The sequence below is a fragment of the Fundulus heteroclitus genome, chromosome 5 (assembly GCF_011125445.2).
Source record: "Fundulus heteroclitus isolate FHET01 chromosome 5, MU-UCD_Fhet_4.1, whole genome shotgun sequence".
In the NCBI taxonomy this organism is placed as follows: Eukaryota; Metazoa; Chordata; class Actinopteri; order Cyprinodontiformes; family Fundulidae; genus Fundulus; species Fundulus heteroclitus.
Genome location: NC_046365.1, coordinates 19733497 through 19755496, shown reverse-complemented (window position 1 = coordinate 19755496; position 22000 = coordinate 19733497). Strand labels below are relative to the sequence as shown.

The following is a 22000-nucleotide window of genomic DNA, read 5'->3' as shown; positions in this document are numbered from 1 at the left end:
TGCAGTTCTGTTAGGGCTGGACAATATTTTATAAAAAAGCATATCGATAAAATAGAAATCATATTGATCGCTATCAATAATTATAAAAAAAATTTCAAAACATAAATTTTAAGTGCAGCTCTGACCATTTTATGCTGCTACCTAATGACCTATTTTTAAATACATGGATTCAAACAGAACACTTTATTGAACCAACTTTTTACCAAAACTGTAAGTCATAAAAAAGAAAAAATAACATGTGCTCTCTGAACTCTCTGAAGGCAGATGGAGGGTTCCTGGGTCTGTGTTTATCATTGGTTGGGAGGATGTAATGACTTTAGTACTAGCCTACATGATAGGATAGAATAAACTGTTCTTTTATTGAACCTTTTATTGAGCCCTTTTTTTTCTATCGAACCACTTGTGTATCGACCGATATTTATTGTTACTAAATTATCGTCCAGCCCTAAGTTCTCTGCAATCTGAAGACATCTCTAGCGAAAGGTATGTATAGTTATAATCTTTGTTTATGGAAGGCAGACAACCTTTCATTTATTAGTTTCGCCGAAAGGTTCAGTGTCACGTGTTCTGCTGCATGTAGACTGCCAAAAGCAGGCTGTGTTCCAAATATTCTTAAAGTGATTATCTAAGTGGCATAATTTTTAAAGGAATAAAGGTCACATTATTTGATACATTTATAACCATGGGGTGGCCAAGGATTCTTTTTCATATATAATATTATAATGTCCTGAGAACCACACATCAGGTTCTCATGCAGACTCATGCAGTTCTTGATTGGACAATCCAATACACTTCACATGACACGAAGGGACAGAGCAGACTGGACACCTTGAAAAAGCTTTGATCAGTGTATGTAGCAACATGCTGCTGATCTTTTCTGTTGTGTAGTGTGTTATCTCTTCTGCCATTATGTGCTTGGGCAGCTGTAGCATCTGAGTAACTGACTTGAAGAAAGCTTCGTTGAGCTTCTTCAAAAAAGAAAGCCGGCTCTGTTTTGGGGACTCATCTAGAACCTCTGGAGATGATTTTATGTGGAAGTATTCTTCATCATTATGGACAACCCTGAGAATCCTCTTCATCAGATTGTCATACACAGAGTGTCTTCAGTGAGACGCTTCTCTGGATCCACTGTGAGACAGACCGCTACAGGTGATCCTTCCTGCATGCGGCCATGCACAGTTGATTGAAGGAACTCCAATAACATGAGTTATAACAACATTTAAGAATTTATTTTTATTAAATGTAATAAAAAACTACTCCTAGGAGTAAACTGTATTAAAAAGTTACTCTAATAGTTACTCTAATAGCTGTAATAGCTGAGTGAATGTAACTAATTCCTACCAATATCTGAATTTTGTTCATAATAAGAAAAAGTTCACACTGTGCTCCTGTTTCTACAGCTTTGCAGTATTTCCGCTCATTAATCTGGCACCTCTGAAAAGTTGCAATTCATACTGTTACCACAGAACAGAATTCAGTTTTGATTTTATCCAGTTTATTTATATAGCACCAAGTCATAACAGTTTATCTCAAGTTGCTTCAGAGTGTCAGTTCTACCGAATCATACAGACAGATTGGTTTAAAAATTTACTGGTGTTCCAGCTGTTTATGTTTATATCAAAAGCTGATCAATAAAGGATCCTCTTAAAAAGGAACCCTGAGACATTCTATGTGTCCGAAGCAAACAGGACAGTTTTAAAAGCAAAACTATTCAGGCCCTTGGCCTTTCAAGGGAAGATGTAGCAAAGTTTAATCCGCTTACTTGGTTCAGAAATTAATCTTTGAAAATAGCATTTAGTAGGTCAGATTTTGAAGTAAGGGACGTGTATACTGTTGATTCGGTCAAAAATACATTTTTACATTAGCAATATTTTAGTTTTAATTTGCTAAAATAACAAAAGAGACACACTGTCTTTGTGGATGCTTTATTGCGGGTTTTTGCAGATTGAAAAGAAGCATAAAGTAGGATTCATTAGTTACTGTTTTACAAACTACGATTGAATCTTAGAAATCATTTAAGTGTTAAAAATTTTGCACAAACATTACAGGCAAAAGTTGGGAAAATTACAAACAATGCATTTATTTTTTATTTTTTTGGAAAAAGAATTATCAGTATATTGACAAACATTAGGATTAAGAAGTATTCTTCAGAAATATGAAAGTTAAAGAAAAGAACATTACAAACTACAAGCGATTGCAATTACTGTGCTCGTTACATCCTCTCACAGTTGGCCAAAACCTGAAAGAGCGCCTGGCTTTGAAAACTTCCTCATTGAATCTCCAAGCAGAACCCCATTTCTGGTGTAAAACACTTTGGCCAGAGAGGGATTCATGGGAGAGGGAAGGTACTCATCACACCGATTACCACCCAGGCTCGGTGCACACTCCACCAAGTAAGTAAAGAAGAACGTACCATGATCAAACATGCAGGTGTCTTTCACAAGCCCTTTACGGAGATCAAAGGAACACTCACCAAGCAGATCCCTGTTCCAGTGTGTATCCTCGTCATATACAGAAAATGTAAGCTTATTTTGCATATTGATGACAACGGGTCCAAAATCAAATGTTTCAGGCCACCTAGGATTGTCATTATTACTGATTATTATGGTGCGTTTTATCTGGTCACCGTACTTAACTTCCACTGAACCATCGGTCTCAGTCCACCTGTCTCCATATAGATTATTTGCATGAAGTTTAGAGACCTTCAATGTTGCGAAGCCTTTCCCTGCTGGACAGCAGTTTGACTTGATATTCTGGTTACTGTTACACACACAAGCACAGGGATCTCTCTTGCTGGACCTGTGTCCAATTGGACAGGATTCAGAACATTTTTTCAGCACTGCATTTTTCAAGATGTACTGTTCCACCTCACGTTTCAGACCCTTTTTTGCATGGTGATTATCTGGTAGGATGTTGTGCAGAGGTTTCAAGTTATACTGGACCACATCAGGTGTGGTTCTAAGAGAGTTTAACCACCTGTTATACACAGTAGGGTCTGAACTTCCTTCAAGAAGTACAACTTCCATTTCATCCCCACCAATGACCTCTGTGATACGCTCATTGAATTCTGAGCTGAAACTTTGGTTTAAGCCCATTTTACTCTTCTTTGCTTCACAGTGTTTAGTCATGGCATTAAATTTGGCAGTGTTAGCAATGTTAAGTGAGGCTTCAACCATCAAACAATCACTAACATCTGTTGCTGTCAGCCCATTCATGGTTGCCTTGCAGGTCTGGAAAGAGGTTGTTGCCTTTATTTCCCCTCCAAGAAAAACATGTGTGATGTAATGAGTACCATAAGTGTCAATCAGGTTGCGATATGCAGATGTCTTTGCAGGAGAATATGGAGGAAGCGTGTTCACAGCTGATAGAAAGTCAGCACTCAAGGGAGGATTTGTTGTCAGTCTGTACCTGTGGAGCACAGAAAGAATGAAACCAAGTTAGGTATGTCGCCGTGTCAGTTAATATGATATTCGTACCTGTACCATCACTTGGTCAATGCATGGTATAAATAATTTTCCTCTGATCCATCAGCATACTAACCTATAGAAATTACATTTGACGGATTGGCGGACAAAGGTATAGCGATCTTCTTTGGATTTTTTCATGGCAAATTCAGAGGCCCTGGAGTGTGACCCTCCAAGGCCAACACCAACAGTGACTGAAGGGTCCACTGGAATTTCAAGACCAATTTTCCAATCGTTGGACACAGATGATGTGGATTCATTGACGAGAGATTCCACAGAATCGTAGAGTGTGCTGGAGACCTTCATGGTGCACTTCGGGAGGTTTCTCCAGTCCACCACAGCAACTGGAACCTTCTGCATCTCTCCAGCCATGTAGCTGTTTCTGCATAGTTTGCAAGTGCCATTTCCAAGGTTCCACGTTTCAGTGTCGATGACATAGGCTCCCTTCCTCTCCATGGTTACGATGTCAAAGCCTTCTCCACCCAGGTTGTAACCAGGAACGAAGTGAGTTTTTTCACACTCCTGTGGTGAACCAATGAGGCTCATGGTGGATGACAGACACAGAGGAATCCGCATACAAAACAGGACCATGTGCTGCCAGAGGTTTGCCATCTATTGGGGGGGTGGGATGGGGGGGTTGTGATGCAATGAAAAACAAAACACAAACTCAACAGTGGAAACTTCAAATACACAATTTACTCACCACGCAGAATGACAACAGCAAGGATTTTTTTTATTTCAATTGAAAAAATTGGTATAGACAAGGAGGAAAAACCTTGGTGTCTTACCTTTACCACTGATGGGAAGTTCTGCTCATGGGTTTCTAGTTTCTAACTCATGTTACAGAACTGATGCAGAGGGGGAGTTTCCAATACAGATATGAATCTCACAGATGACACCCACAATGTATTGTATTGTGGGTGAGCAATTGAAGCTGTGGTAACAACATATTTTACTATATCCTTTTTAATGGGCCTATAAACTTAAACAGAGTAGCACATTAGGAAGTTTGTCAAAATAAATATTCAACCGCCTTGCTGCTTAAAATTGCTTTACAAAAAAACTTGACCTGCTCAAAACATTTCCATTTAGTAACTTCGTGTCAATTCAGTTTTTAGTTCCCTCTAGAAATTTTCCACAGGCCTGGACCCTCACTTGATCACCCCATGACTAGTTTTATTAAAAAGAGTTTGCGCTATTGGCTTATTATGCTCATGTCTCAATGCAACCTGAGATCCACATACCTTGGGAGAAGTTTTTTTTTTTTTTAACCCACGTTCTCTTTGAGACACAAACCCACAGGTTTGTGTCTCAATCTTTGCCTTTTTTTTTGGCTTTCTACTTATTTATGACAAATGTCAGTTTTGGTATTACCTTTCTGACGTTCTCATTGATTTTCAAACAACCCTGGGCAAAAAGATTGAAATCACTGCTCTAGGATCCTCTTTACAGAGTTTTTCCAAAAAAACTATTACGTAGAGCTGTTTTATTTAACACTCGGACATTCTGGCTTTGTAAACCAAGTAACAAGTTGGGATATATTTGTAATATAATAAAAGATATAAAATCCTGAATTAGTGACATCACTGTGATATCACTATTATTATCATAATATCTATTATAAAATACAAAATAAATCAGGCTAAGGTTAAAATTCTTCTTTCATCAATATAATTTTTACTAACATATCAAAAACCTTACCAGCTAACCAGTCATCTTTTTTTTTTCAACAAAACCACCTCAAAAGAGATTGTAAATACTTGGAGTGCTGCTAAAATCAACATTAAAATGGCAAATGTAATGAAGTCTTGAGCGTTTCTAAGTAGTTTAATGGTGACTTGGGTCGTGATGTCTAGGTTAAATTATGGTTTGTCTGTTCAGAGCTTCATAACTACTCCTTAGCTTTTCCTTTACCATTTAACTGGAAAATATGAATAGTAAAATTATTATCAGCATTCCGTACAAAAATTAAAAGACAGCCAGGCAATTTCAAGTATTTTGTTAATAATGTGTTCTAATAAAAAGAAACCAGTGATGAGACAAAAAAGAAACTGTTAACCCCTTAATGTTCAGCACAAAAACACCGACAGTAAAAGCGGCTATAAAGCACAATATAGCCGCTTATCACTGCTGCATCTAATAACTGATTAGATGCAGTTCTTCAACCCTTTGGAGCACATTCAGAAGCATGGTCTCTTTGTAATGATTTCACTCAAAATATTTAACCTGACCACTGAAACTTATAATTACTGTAATAATTTTATAGATGTTAAAGTTGGCAGAAATGGTAATTTTTTTTCTCCGGTCCCATCGTGGGACTGGGTGAAAAATTATTGTTTACTATTCTAAAAATGCTGCATCCATGTAGAAGCATAGCCTAAAAAACCTTTGTGGCTACAGCTAACCTCATCTCCGTGTGGACGGGGTCTCAGATAACAAACAAGGCATTAGATATAAGTCCTACTTGATACAAGTTCCAATTTGACAGAAATAGCGCGAAAACTGACTATTCGGCCACGCTGGTGACGCAGCGGGTAGGGCAACCCATGTACGGAGGCCTTAGTCATCGGCGCGGTCGACCCAGGTTTGACTCTGAAACGTGGTCCTTTGCCGCATGTCTCTACCCCTCTTCCACCCCCGTCCTGTCAGCCTACTGTAATAAAATGCGAGCCACTAGAGCCGTGAAAAACCTCCAAAAAAAAAAAAAAGACTATTCTTGGATAGGTTTTCTGTGAGTCTGTCCGTGTGTTTTACATTTGGAGCCCCTGAAATAGCTAATGGTGTTAACAATTGTTATTTTGTTCTTAAATGGTGATTTTCTGAAAACAAACCATGGCTGCTCCGAGGGCCACCGGACACTCAAGGGGTTAATATTTCTGTTGTTTGTGGCTCGGTCGCCAACCTGGTAGATCTTGTAAAGATCTCAAGAAGTGTTGCCATTTAATCTATACTTCCCCTTTCGCTATAATCATGCCTATTTATATTTTCTTGAAAGCCATCTGACTTATTTGAAACATTTAAGATCTAGATCATTTGTTGTTGTTTTTTTTTTTGTTTGTTATTTTTTGACTCTTTCAAAACCTTTATTTGTATTATATTTTTATTAAAGGTATACTATGCAACCGGGGTTGATTTTCCAGCGAGGCTCCTCCCAGAGGGCGAAAGTAAAAGTGCACTGTAGTAAAGATGCTCAGCTGTTCTGGTTTCTCCATCAAGTCAGGCGCGGTTGTTTTGAGTTTAGCAGACAGGCGAACGCAACGAAAAGTGGAAAAAACGGCAGTACAAACAATGACTAACACAGTGAAGGTATGAACATCAAGCTTCCCGCAGCGCTATCTTGGCGAGGCGGCCGGCCGCCGCCACCGCCTCGCCAGTTTTATTATTATTATTATTATTTTTTTTTTTTATGTTGGCGAGACATACCGCCACCGCCTCGCCAAGCCGCGGCCGCCGCCTCGCCAAGCCGCAGCCGCCGCCACCGCCCCGCGGTAGCGTCTCGCCAACATAACAAAAAAAATAAATAAAAATAAATAAATAAATAAATAATAATAATAAAACTCGATATGCTTGCATGTTTATTTGACGTTAACACGCGGTTCTTTGTTGTTGCTTTCGCGCGTGCATATAGTGAATGGCAGGTCAAAAACACATGGAGTTCTCGCCGTAAAGCGAGACTTCTGTGTGTGCGGGCCGTAAGCTCTTGCAATTGCAAGTGCGGTATTTCCCCCACAGACCCCCAGGGCGGCCGAGAAAACCTTTGTTCGACCTGAAATGACTCATTTAATCATCCAAAACGGTATGGAACACATTAATTAACTGAAAATGTTGCATAGTATGCCTTTAACAGATTGGCGGGCAAAGTTGTAGCGGTCCTGTTTGGATTTTGTCATGCCTAATTGAGAGCCCTGGAGTGTGACCCTCCAAAGCTGCAACAATTTTCCGGTCATTGGACTTCGACGAGAGATTCAACAGAATCATAGACTGTGTTGGAGACCTTCATGGTGCACTTTTGGAGGTTTCTCCAGTCCACAACAAAAACTAGGATCTTCTGGTTCTCTCCTGCCAAGCTGTTTCTGTACAGTTTGTGTCATTTCCAAGAAAACATTTGGATCTTACCTTCACTGTAGACGTTGGCACATTTGACACAGTTGTTTCAAATTTCTCCCTCATCTAGTCATGTTGATGCAGAGGCTGAGTGATATCACCAGCAAATTATACACATTTTATTAATAGCAGTCTGACTCAGCAGCTAACTTGACACCTACAATAAAAGTTCCCTCTTTGTACTATACGCCAGTGCAGAGCAACTGTTGTTGGGCCTCTCAAGCTGTTCACACATTTTAGTTACTGGAGGTTCTCAGCCTTATATTTGGTGCAGCCCACATATAAATAAAACAGAGTCAATGATTAAATTTATGTTATTTACTCATATTGACAGCATTTGTTCCTTTCCTCTTTCCAAACACTGATAGCTGACTGTAGATCGTATGACACTTGAACTCTGATACAGGTGGACAGCAGACAAAACTGCAAAACTAAAAACCACTCACTAAGATTGGGCTTCACTGCAATCGGGTAGAAAAAAAAACAGTACAAATGATTACCACTGAACACTGAAAACTATCAGGTTCAATCCAATGTATTTTGTTGGCTAACAATATTATTAAGGTAATGACCAAAGAGACCAAAAAAGACAGATGAAAACAAAAGAAAACAGTTAGCATGCCCTTACCAGTGCGCACTGGGCCAGAGGACACTAAACAGGGACAGAATCACTGAAACAAACTCAGATCACAAAATAAAATAAGGACAGCAGGAGCAACAAAGACCATCACTGTAAACAAACAAAAAATACCAAATTACAAATGATGCAATCAATATATACTTTTTAACAATAACTAATTTAAAACCTCTTAAATAAAAATACATGTGTCGTGAGTGAGCCCCACACTCAACTCCCCAATTTAACGATTGTAGGTGTGTACCTGAAATTTAGCTGAACACAGAGTCACGTTAAAAAGGAGTTTATTGAAAATGCAGAAATAGACCTGGGGTCCGTTTTTCGTACATTGCTTAAAACATCCAAGATCAAATGAGACATCCAAGATGATTTCATCCGGCTTTCATCATCGTTTTTCTTACTTTTTAATTCTTTGTATTTTTTCGAGGTGGGGGTTTCTTTTTGTATATCTTTGTATTTGTGTCAATATTGCATATTCTAAAAATTAAACAACAGAAATACATAAAAAAAACACATGGTTTATTTATTTATTTTTATAGCAAAATGTTTCCCAGTCGTGGTTAGGGAAATAAAAATATATAAACCATTTCTTAAAGTACATAAAAAACCCAACTATAAACATATATAGATGTATAGGCGTATAGAAACGTATTTGATTTAGAATATTCTTCAGGTTTTTTTTATCATTTATTTGATTTGCATATGTATGTATTTTGTGCTTAATAAATATATTTTAATAAGGTATGCCTTGGATTTATGTGTGTTCTTTGTTCTATTCCCTGTTCGGTTTTTGTAAAAAATAAACAATGCGGCTGCTATAATGACGAGGTCTTCTGTAGTTTATGATGTGTACACCAGAGGGTGCTAAAATCTCAATCAATAATTTTACAATCTAATAAAACACATTTTTAGAACAAGATTATATCTATCCATCCATTTTCTGACCCGCTTAATTCTTCATGGGGTGTATAACAAAATTCACCGTATAATTAAGGATAAAAATATTTTTCTCCAGTCTTGTTTGAACAAATAATAAAACTAATAGTATGCATTCATCAGCAAACCTCTGTGCAGGTACTTGTCTTTGTTGTCGTGCACATCTAGCTTATGAAACAAGCTCTGAGAAGGTGGGGGCCGGGGGGAGGGGGGTGGAGAAACGAAAAAGTAACGCAATAGTTACTTTTACTGTTAACTAGTTACTTTTATAGTGGAGTAACTCAGTTAGTAAATCAGTTACTTTTTGGGAGAAGTAACTAGTAACTATAACTTATTACTTTTTTAAAGTAATGTGCCCAACACTGAATATTATACTGTATTTTAAAAAACAACTTCTTCCTCTTTTTTAAAAGCCACTGTTAAATGATGTGTTTGTCTGTTTATAACAGCCACCAAGAAAAAGGCTGAAAAAAACAGGTTCTTTTTACTTTTGTTGCATGAGGCATGTTTCACCCTTTTCCTTTCACAAAATGACACAGGGTGCCATCCGTTTCCTATATAAATGGCTTCTTCAACAAAAAAACGTGTATTTTGACCTGAAAAAAAAAACACAAATTAAGAGGAGAAATTGAACTCCACAACTTGAAAAAGAGAAAAATTGCGCTAGAGATCGAGTTGCTTCAAAAGACCTTCAGAGTAAGTTCTAATACACCATTTGACAGTAGTATTGCTGACTTTACATAACTATCTCTTATTGCAGACAAAAGATGACTTGCTGTCTTTTCTTATTAAAGTATTGTTTAAATAAAACGACAGGAACTAAGCATTATTTGTTTCATCTTTTATTAAACTTTAAAAAATGGTGTTCCACAATTTTGTCCCGTCCTCTGCCACTAGGTGGTCCAAGTGCACTGCCTGGACAGACTTGCCTATCTCCTCCGCTTATAAAGCTGCGATCTAATCCTGTTTACATCAAATAAGCTTGCGAGGAGGCTTAAGTTTGCGCACATGTTGCTTTGACAGCAAGTCCAGGTTGAGTTTCGAAGAACAAAACGATCCAAGATCATGCCAAATCGTCAACAATCAAATCCAGCTAACTGAGTTAGCGACGTACGAAGAACGGGCCCCAGGAGATGCAGGTGGAGCCAGACTTTAGCCGATGCAAGCGGAGCACACACGAACTGAAAAAGAAAAAACGACAGCAGCAGAGCACAAGTGAGAAGATGTAATGTGACGATCTGGCAGTGAGTGTGTAGGTGAAGCAGGTATATGAAGGCAGGGGAACAGGTGAGCAGAGGTGGAACTAATTTGTGGCAACAGGTGGAACTGGTTTGTGCTGATGACTGGTGACTGAGAAATGGACTGGGCTCATTGGAGGGTTTTCTGTGGCTGAGAGGTGACAGACTGAAACTCCAAGTCCAGAAGTTCAAAACAAACAAAAAACCCTGAATCATGACACCCAAACACACAGCTTGGTCTAAAACGGTGTGGCCCCTTAACAAAGAAATCAAAAACAGTATCCTTGCAAAATAAAAACAGTATAGCCCCCATTCTTTAAAAACTCACCCACAATCTTGGCCATCGCTCACACAAGTGGGACCAGCAAGCTTCCTGGCCTCCCACGAAAACTGAAACCTCACGGGAAACACCGCCAGCTTCCGTTTTAACCAGTTTCGACATGGGGCTGCATCGCCACCCGAGGTATCAAACATTTTGTTTTCCACCTAACCAAGATCAGGGGTCCGTTCTTCGTACGTTGCTTAAAACATCCGAGATCAACTGACACATCCAAGATGATTTCATCCGGCTAATCCTGATCCGGCTAATTGGGTTCTTCGAACACACCTGTTGTTTACGATTAGTATGGCTGGATTGAGTTATCTGAGACAACTGCGCGTTCATGCGTTTGTTTAAAAGGGGAAATGTATCGATAGTAGAAACAATGATCAGCAGCGCTGCTATTGGCTGTTCAGCATGGCCAAAGAACGCTTTTTTTCCCAAGCAGAACACGAGCTTTTAATGGAAGGTTATGCCGAATTTGAGTCATTAATTAAAACACCTAAAAATCTGTTAAAGCCAGGAGAGAGGGCTGGCAAAAAGCAGCAGACAAATTAATGCTTAAATACTGTCCATGGTAGATGTTTCTATCACATTCTACAGTATGAATTTTTGCATTTTAATAATTTAATATTTACTTTGTTCTTTGATATCAGAGCCTCCACGGGACCCACTAGAACATGGGAACAAGTAAAAGTGAAATACAAGAATATTCTACAAAATGGTAGCCTTTAATTATTATACTTTATTTTAAAAAGGCACTTGTTATGTCAAGAGATCCACATTTCAGTGTCATTCCTTAGGCACGGGAAGTAAAGGATGCGTGCAAACTGGGAATTTTAATAAAAAAAAAAATCTTTATCCATAAAAAATAAAAAATCTTCCTTTTCCAAATCATCCACAGTTTACACGGTAAAACTGTATTGCTCCGTGGCTAGATAATGCATCCATAGTTTTTTCTAATACAATATACGCTCGACAGGAAGCAAGCCTTTCAAAGTAAACTAAACTTCACAATAAAATGGCCCGAACAAATCTTCTTACTGAATATGATAAAAATAAAAAGCAAACCATCATACAAATAACTTAAATATTTTAGATTTATGGCTCTAACACCACTTTTTCCTCTTTAAAAGCCACTGTTAAATGATGTGTTTGTCTGTTTATAACAGCCACCAAGAAAATCTCTCTACAATTACACTGTCCAGCTGCGCTAAAGGATCCTATCTATTGCGCAATACGCAATTAATTCGAAAAACTGCAACAGGTTGCAGTCGTAAAAATGGACATGGCTATGGCAGACTTCCCTATCTCCTCCGCTTATACAGCCATGATCTAATCTTGTTTACATGAAATAAGCCTGCTCTGGAGCAGGTTTAAGCTGGCGCACATGTTGCTATGACAACAAGTGCAGGAAGTCTTTCGAAGAACCAAACGATCCAAGATCATGCCAAATCGTCAACAATGAAATCCTGCTAACTGAGTTAGCGACGTACGAAGAACGGACCCCAGGTCGCTAGGGTAGTGCTCCAAGAACAAAAGCATAAGTCAGTGCATCAGTGGCTGCACTGGTCTCTCTTCCTAGTGACGATTAGACACCTAGGAGGCATCCTGATCAGATTTTTTAGCCATCCTCAAGTGATTCATTATGCAGAGAAGCAGTGCTCCACCCCAAACTCATTCATACCTTGGACAGATTTTGATATATTTATTTTCATTAAAGTTATTTTTTTGTACATGACAAAGACGTCTCCCAAAATATTGAAAGAAAATTTGTGTCATTGTCGGGAAAGAAAGCCTTCTCAGTTTTTATTTACATTTGAACCAAAGGAGCCACCCCAAATGTTTCATATGTTTTCCAAATATTTAATGTTGTACCCAATAATGATGAAAAAGCCTTTTTCTGGCTATTACAACAACCAAAGAATGCATCTCATGATTGCTGATCAGATTTTATGCACGTCTCTAATATTATCTTTAAAACAACCACTTTTGGTGATAATCTTAGAGCCGTTAGGGTTAAAATGCCACTTCACCATCCATAGCCCTGACCTTCAAACAGAATACAGTTGGGACTCTAGCACGGCCTCTCCAAAGTGTACTCAGTGTAAAAAAGTATTCAATAGTCAAATGTGAGCCCTTCCATGCAACATGTTAAGCTTGCCTGAAATGGGGTTAAAAAAAAACATCTACCATCTACATGAGGTGTACAAAAATAAGGTGTCACAATGCCCCAGTTAAAGGTTAGCAATCAGTTAAAATGAAATACTGTGGCAGGAGCTTATACAAACTGTGCAAAAAAAAGAAAAGAAAATAGAACAAAACAAGTCTATATACCCCTAGGAAATTATGTAACACTATGGAACTAGTCAGCCAATATTTGTATCGAAAGATGTGGGAGATTGATACTACTGTTGTAAGAACAATTATTATTACGATAAAGTTAGGTTAGTTAAATTATGGGTTGTACCACATTTTTACTATGTTTTGGAAATTTGTCTTTGATGTAGCTAACACCATCGCTTAGTTATCTTAAGTAATATCATAATGTGATCATTACATCTTGTGAGGACCACAATTGTTCTTTTAGAAATTTGTATTAGGAGCACCATGTATCTTTGTATTATGCCTCTTTTGTTTACACTGATGAAATGCTGATGTATAATTATTTGATTTTATATTACTTTTTGGGGTATTTTAATTTTCTTCACCTTTTCTACAAATCTTGAAAGCTGAATGTTTTGTATGCTGGATGCTGCCACCATCAGTTCAAATTACATCACTGCACTTTCAGAGCTTCAGTGTACCTTCTCTCAAACCCTGGGCCATCATCTGTTCCTCTGGCCAAGTGGACTGTGCACATTGCACATTTCTGGTTGGCCTTTCAGAGTTATGTAAACTTGTTGAAGCTTTCCTGTTTAAAATTAAAGATTCAGTTTGGATATAGGAGACCAACACAGGGTCTGATGCTCAAGCTTCATTTTATGCCTCAGAGTACTTTGCACAGCGAGGCTGTTGTAGTTGCCTAGACTTGCACACCAGTGGCCTTTCGCATTTTAAGTGTAAGTTAATTACAGTGCCTTTGCTGTGTACCTGTTCAATTTATGACTAAAAGAGTATTTTGTCTGGGGATGCTCTTTTGTTGCTTTTTAAATTCACGAGCCTTTGGCCTTTTGATTTAATATGATTAGAGTGTGTTATAAAAATATTATTCTGAAGTCACTATAGCCTCACACCACTCGGACATAGGAGACTTGTGGACATGATGGCTATATATAAGATCCACTGTTTGCTGATTGCAAGGCCAAATGTTGCGTAAATACTGTGCGGGATGATTATTGTCTAGGATAGACTGTCTCTGTTATGTCTCATGCCAAGGCCACTGGGCAGTATTAGGGGTAGCCGAAAAGCGAGACAGGGCAGAGACAGGGCAGACGCAGACTGCAGCGGGACAGTGGGGTGCGATTACTTTCCATCTATGTGAGCTCTGCTCTGTTTCTCAAAAAAAGTGCTGGAACTTCATCGCCGCCATCTCTTCATTTAGTAAAGATGGGAATTCAGTTATTATTGTTTAGAATTCCCATAACATGTGCCATAAATTTTCACCTGTTCACTTCATGTTTCCAGGTATTTGGCACAGTAATGCCATTGTAGCTGCTTTGAATAATTTTTTTTATTTTTAACAATAAAGTGCCTCTTGTTCACTGTGTGACTGAGTGTGTCGCACAGTGATGCTGTTGTAGCTGCTTGAAGTTGCGATGTTCACGTCTACAGCTCCAGATAACTTGCTCTTATTCCACCACATTGTAACTTTGTAACATTGTAATATCTTTTGGTGGTCTTTAATGCTGCGGTTTTGAACCGCAGCATTAAAGTATTTATTTACATTTGTCATGTTTGCATTTGTCACCACTAACAATCCATGTGTGATGTTAGTTTTGATGTGTAATGCCCGTTACTGATAAATTTCTTTGTCACAATTCTGAAATTACTTCACTAAATAAATATGCACAACAGATATGTTTTCCATAATTTATTCTCAATGATTTTGTGGTTTACAGTTTCAAAACAACGTTGGAGCACGTATTGGTCACAGTACAGCACACAGCCACAATTTTGTCAAAACCATGTCCTTATCTTTACATGGCAGCACCATGCTCAGTGGTATATTCCCCCGCAAAAAGGTGCATTTGTTCCAATCACTTTCTCCACATGAATGGATGGGAAGATTCAGCCTCATTATAGTTAGGAGGACCGTTTGAGAGGGGGAAAGTGTTCAACCAATCCATGATAAACAGGAAAGAGGCTGAGACAACACATCTTTTAAGAATATCTCGTTCATTTTCGTTTCTTCCAGCTCTTCCTTTAGAATCCTGTCTTCCTCCAACAGGCAGTTAATTTCAGCATGTCTATGGGCAAAAAAAAACAACAACCCTGCATCACTGCTGCTCTTCTTAATGTTAATTTATTGCACTTTGATCAACCATCCACTATAACATTCAGAGCAGCTACACTCAGTGGTACATCCAAGTCTTGCTCAGGAGTTGCTGCTTTGACTTCTGTGTGCCCAAGAAGTAAAGAGGGTACCCAGTCAGGATAGCAGTCCAGAAGTTCATTGGCTTGCTTCCCTGAAATGGAAAGAGATGCATGCTTAGATGTGTAGCTGTGCAGCCTGTGTAGAGTTACTAGTAACCACATAAGATTTAAATATGACTTTATTAAACCTTACCTGCATGGAAATGTGTCGGGAAATATTAGAGAAGGTCATGTTTTTTGTCTTACAGCTGCTACCTATGCCATCCAAGCCCTCTTTGGTAGGTTGGCTACCTGTGCTCCATTGCTTTGATGAGAAAAAAAAAACGTACTCCATTTGCAATACGTTTTCTCCTCTGGTCAGGAGAACGATTGTGGCTGTTGATAATGCATCAAGTTCTTATCATTTTGTCGTGTTTTATTCTGAATTACTAAAAAAAAACTTCCAGGTCCGGATTGCACGTCTTTTCACCGGCTGATGTCACATTCCCAAGCCCTTTTGGGAGAGCAAAGTTCACATTACTCTACCTATTAAAAGCTTTATGCAAAATCAGAGTCTTGTTAACTGATCATAGCTAAGAAAGACTCAACTTGTGCAACAAACCTGCAACACACATATATTCAAAATACATAAAACACTTCAGAACTAGTTAAAGCATCCAATGTAATTATGAACAAAAACGAAACATTTTCACGCAGTTACCTTCGTACAGACGATCATGTGGTAGTTCCACCCGATCACTGTTGCAGTCAACTACTTATGAGGCCAGCACGTGCCTTTATCCATGTTTTAGATTTTTCTAGACTCCTTTTAGGTTTTGGCAAATGAATAAATTGTATTTCACCCTCTAAACATTTGGAATTATACATATATGTATTGCAGTTCCCCTCTGACAACATTTAACTATTTTTACCAATGTTTTTGTAATTAAATCCCTCTAAGCATAATGTTTGTAGTACAAAATTCTGACAATGTTGTCAGAGGTACATGACCTGCAGCTCCTGCAGGTAAGGGGTGTTTCACTTTGGGAGAAATTGTGCTTGCTGATTGGTCAGTTGGGGACGATTGATTGACTGGTGGCATCATGTCAGTTTGTTTATCAGCCCCACTTAGGAGTGCATGACGTACCAGCTGTAATAGTTCATTTGATAGTCAAGGAAGTACTGTGAGAAACCTCATACTTTGATTTCTTCAGTGCTTGTAACACCATGCACCCACTTTTGCTGGGTGAAAAGCTGCGGGTGATGGGTGTAAGCGGTTCAGTGATCTCCTGGATGACTACCTGACAGACAGGCCACCGTTCGTCTATCTGGGCAGCGCTCTGTCTTATATTGTGGTTAGAAATACAGGGACTCCACAGGGGATTATGTTTTCTCCTTTTCTCTTTACCTTGTACACCAATGACTTCCAGTACAACACTGAGTCATGCCACCTACAGAAATTCTTGGATAACTCGACTGTTGCAAGGTGTATAGGAGGAGAGGAGTGGGAGTACAGGGCACTGGTAGACAGATTTGCAGATTGGTCCAAACTGAATCACCTGAGGCTGATCTTTGGTATCTTATCTTAACTTATCCTATCTTATGTTATCTTATCTGGACTATAAGCCCCAGGCTGTCCATCTGTTGAGGATTGGAATTAGCACTGTCTGTGGAATTAGCACTCAATAATAAAGCAACAAAAAGTTTTCTTGCTTGTTTGCATGCCGAGTCAATGCCACACACCAGTTTAACAGATAAAACACAAGGGTTACATGCTGGGTTTCTCTGATTAGGGTGCCCCGTTGAATGACAAGGGAACTCAGTCCCTCATGGGTTGCATTGAAAAGTTTCTTCTCAGGAATGTTTGCCGAGAAAACGCCAAGAAAAGTTGCAGACCGACAAACAGGGAATGTTTAAAAAGAGAAAACAAAGGATTGTCTAATAGTTTGGATAGGACTAGACAATCAGGTTGGACCTGTAACCATCTGCTTCCTGCTGTTACTCCGCCTGTCCTTCATGTCTTGTTCACCTTGGTCAAGTCTTTTTCTGTTCTTTTTTATTTTATTTTTTTATAAAAATCTTTAACAGTATTTTTTTAGTTCCTGGCTGGCTTTTGGTACAAGTCTAAACCTACAAAACATGACAGTAATATCAAGACAGGCATAATGTGTTGGCAAAGGATGGGTACCCCTTAACCATTAGCTAGACCTAAGCTGAAGATGGAAAAGGTAAAGATGTTACTCCACAAGGCCACAATCATCAAGATCCTGATCCCATCAAAACTAAATTTTAATACCGTAAACATGAAAACTATCGCTAACAATATCAACATGTTAATATAAAAATTCATAATCATTGCATGAAAAAACATACACATGTAAAATGTGTGACATAATCAGACGCTGTGAGTAAATCAGGTTCCCAGGAATGGTCCAGAGGTTCTTTTATATGTCATCAACAAATCTTCTCACAAGGCTGTTCTAGCTAGACAATAATCACAAATGGAAAAGGGACAGCTGAAACCCCTCCAATAAGTATTGTGCGCAACAACCCCGAACTATGATTTTTGGCTTGCATATGCATATTAGCTCCTCTATGGGGGCGGTAAATTTGACTAACACATGTCTCTCTAGTCCCAAGTTATCTGAAAATATATGTTCTCTAGGGCAACATTTTTATTTCACTCTTTCCCTTCCACATCAAATAGCATATTTTCCTTTTATTAACGGTGTCATGGAAGGTCCAGTTAGAGAGCAGCCATGAATGTGGATGGAGATAAACAGAGGTCAGATGTGGGTAAAAACGCAAAACACAAAAATGATGAACAACAAGAATGCACATTTTGTTGAGATTAGTTCTGTCTAGTTAGTTGTGTCTTGTGATCTTAGTGTTGGCCTTTCTCTAGTTTAGTGTCTGTTCCGGTTATTGGCTAGGATAGACTCATCTTATTCTGTCTGTAGTTCCCCTTTAAATTCAGCTCTCTGTGTCAGACACTTTCACAGGTCATCTGTCTTCCTCCATCATGCCAATCTGTTCTAGGCTCAACCCTACTGCGTTCCTGTTCCCCATGATCCCGTAAGCCTGTATTATTGTGATCAGCTCTTTATTTAATAAATAATTTTCAACTCATCATGCTCCCCCCGGCTGTTGTCTACGCTTCAGCCCGCCTCCTGAAAACATGACACCTCAGCCCTTTGGTGTACAGGCCAGAGAGACATTGTTTGCAAGGTGGCATACCACATCAGTTTGTGGTGGCTTTTGGTAACCTTGTTGCCGTTATTGTGAACTGCTTTGAAATTAGCATTGAGAGAGCATCAAATCTAAGAGCTAGAGCTCAGACATTTTCACATTACAAGCACAAGTTCACTTTAAAGTGTCTAATGCGCATCACACCACAGGGACCAGTGTCATTTATTTTTAAAATTTGGGACTAGTGACAAGCATATGACTGAAAATTGTGGGTCCCTACAGACGTTACTGCCAGGAGATATGGTTTTGGTAGATTGTGGATTTGACATCAGCAACTGTGTGGGACTAATGTGTGTTGAAGGGGAAATTCCCATTTTCACAAGAGCATGCTGCCAACTGGATCCAGAGGATGTTGAGGAGACTTGACAGATAACACATCTTAGGATCCATGTGGAGAGAGTGATTGGAAGTGTGCGCAGTAATTAAACCTTACTGTGGGGGAATATACTACTGAGCATGTTGCTGCCATGTGAAGATGAGGACGTGGTTTTACTGGACAAAATTGTGACACCAAGCTGTGCTCTGACTAATATGTGTCCTAGTATTGTTTTGAAAATGTAAACCCTAATACCTTTGAACCACTCGTTAAACTTGTGCTAAGTAGAAAACAGTGTACATAGGTTGTCTAATGTGTAATGTGTGTCTTTCTTTATTAAACTATATTTATGGACGTTGCAAATTACTATAGTGGCAACAGAACTTGAACATCAAACATAAATGCAAAGAAATAGTTTAACCCAGAGTTTGAAATAAAACAAAAAAATATAAATAGATATATGAAACTTTGACAGTTCCAGTGTGGAATCGTAGCAACTTTAGTGACACAGTAAACTTGAAGTAAATAACAAAAGGCCAGCGGTGTACATAGTAATGTAGCAACAGCAACATTACTATGCTAAAAAGTGAACAAGCAAAAATCTGTAATCTGCTAATGTAAAACTTAAAAATAAATTCAAGCAATAAACAAAAACGTTACTGTGCAAAACATTGGAGATATAAAATGAAGAGGTACAAAAAAGTTGCTCTTGAGCCCAGATTTATTTTGGACACATAAACTCATTCCTGCATGTTTACCATTCCAAGAGCATTTACACAATGCACTTTTTTTTTCTTTGTATTGTTCCATGTCATTTTTGTGTACTTCCTTAAATGTTCAAGGTTTGAAAAATGTTACAAAGCGCAAGGCACTTTTTTTTTTTGTTCTGTAAAGAATTGAAGGCAAATCAATTTATTTATTTTTTTACAGGAAATATATTCATTGGTTGATACATTTAAATTTAAATGGATGAAAGCATTCATGTTGAAGCCAGATTGAGTATGGTTTCACATCACTTAAAATGTCTCCAAAATGTTTCTATTGAAATCTGATTTTGAAATTTCAAAACTGAGTTCCATTAACAAGTTTTGAGTTACCGGAAGATGGTGTTTAAACATAAATATACCACTTGGGGCGCCACCTTGTGGAATAATAGAGCAATTGTAATTGTTACATGCAGTGTAATCAACAAAATGTCTGTTCAACCAGCTTTGGTTTGATCATGGTCTTTTCTTTGTACATGATATTTTACATACGAACGGTGAAGTTTTACAGCTCCACGAATTCAGGAGTAAGTTCAGTATTCAATGCTCTCAAAAGAATTATAAGAAAATATGTAAAGCTGTCCCTCCTTATTTACCATGATTAAAATAAAAAGGTCAAATATAAAATACTAAACAATCCAACAATCTCAAAAATTCACTGGAAATTTTTTAAATGGCCAATTAAACCAAAGGTTAAAGGAATGAAGTTTAAAATGTTAATAGATAGCATCCATCAGGGGAGACATTAAGGGCTAGATTTGGTTTTGGTGTGGATCAATGTGAATTGTGTCACGAACGTCCAGAATAAACAGAACACTCATTCTTTTATTGCTCAATAAGTCTGAATATCTGGCAAGATGTCTACAGCTGGTTAAGCAATAAAGATAGTGGAATCATTTACAAGGGAGGATATCGTTTTTTTATTAATCTAATCTTGCAAAGGAAATTTTTGTTTTGATTAATATGATCATAATTATGGCTAAATACCATATTTATAAAAATAAAGAAAAAAAACATCTATCAAATTTAATCTGTTTTAAGTAAGAGTGTAAAATGTTATTGTCCTCCATGAGATCTTTAAAAAAAACCTAGTCAAACAATTTACATTGTTTGTTATGCTGCAAAAACGTTTTAACCCGTAAATTAGTATTTACATTTATTGTACTCTGAATGTATTCGATCTTTTGTTAATCTTGCATTAAGTGCCTTGCCTTGTTTGTAACTGTCTCTACGAGAAGTTGTAATAAAGTATTAAAAGAATTCTAAAAACCAGATAAGCCAGACAGGAAGTCAGACACAGGAAGTGTAAAGTGATTCCGTGTAAATCAAAATAAAGGCTGTCTAGATGCATGAAGGGTCCTAGACAGATCCAGTTTGGATTACACATTTTGTAATGAAAGAACAGAGTGTACAAGGAACGTAGTCAGTGTAAAGCCAGCCTTAGGGGCTTGGTGGACGATGCAAAACAACTAACAGAAATGGTTTGTGGTTTCACAGAAGTGTATGGTTCACTACTGGTTTTATTGTTCATACTGAGCAATTATTGTATTGTTGAAAAAATAACAATTATTTTATTAGTCAGTAATGAACAATAAAAGCCAAAGAGCTTATAAACAGAGTAAAGTGTCACAGGTGTGACAGGTGAGGTTATTAGGTCAAAGTCCAATTCATTTATATTCCAGAGTCTAGGACCTGCCACGGCAAAGCCTCTGTCTCCTCTGGAAATAAGCTCAGACCTGGGAATAGACAGGATCACTTGTACCAGGCCAAAGTACAGGCAGTTGCAGTAGTCCATTCTGCAGGTACTAAACAGGCGAATGACATGCTTAAACACATCAGCTGGAAGGTATGACTTTAACTTAGCAAGCTGTCGGAAATTAAAAAAGTTAGACCTGCCTCTGCAGTTTGAGGGAACGATCAGGAAAAATGGCAAGGTTTTTGATAATATCCTTAGAATAGGGGGATAGTAGACAACCACTATTTTGTGTCTTCAAGGCAGCGCAATAAAAGCCAAAATTAGTCTTTCCCTGCTATTGATGGCAGATCAATCTGAAGGTCATCAGCAAAACAATGGAAAGAAAGGCTATAGCTTGAAAAAGATGGATCTCAAAGCCAACATGTACAGTGAAAACAAGGCTGGGCTCATCTATGTGAGAAGGATGTCATGATCGACTTGATCAGAAGCTGCTGACAGGTCCAATAATAAAATAGCAGCAGGGCAGCCAGAATCCTAGAGAATACCATTAAAAACTCTTGAGAGAATGCTAAGAAGTGATTTAAAACCAGATTTAAACTTTATGATAATTCAGCATAGAGTGATCTTTTAAGTGTACCAACATGTTTCTTCTAAATGGAAGTCAGCTTAATGCTAACATTCTGGAGGGACCCAGCCAGAATCACTTTCAATAAATCTGATAGAGAATTTGAAGATGGAGCTAAAGGTTATTATGATGACAAG

At 38.2% G+C, this 22000-nt stretch overlaps 1 protein-coding gene across 2 annotated transcripts; it reads right to left on the bottom strand.

Moving 5' to 3' along the window:
• Positions 1-1909: 1909 nt before the first annotated feature.
• On the bottom strand, positions 1910-7617 carry LOC118563037 (perforin-1-like). Of its 2 annotated transcripts, none has more exons than XM_036136620.1 (3): positions 7581-7617; positions 3541-4076; positions 1910-3408 (listed from the first exon to the last, which is right to left on the bottom strand). In XM_036136620.1, the coding sequence occupies exons 2-3, from the start codon at positions 4074-4076 to the stop codon at positions 2223-2225; spliced, it is 1722 nt and encodes a 573-aa protein (XP_035992513.1). In that variant the 5' UTR covers positions 7581-7617; the 3' UTR covers positions 1910-2222. The 2 variants fall into 2 exon arrangements, with proteins under 2 accessions (XP_035992513.1, XP_035992514.1); XM_036136621.1 differs by lacking the exon at positions 7581-7617 and adding an exon at positions 4253-4290.
• Positions 7618-22000: the final 14383 nt, after the last annotated feature.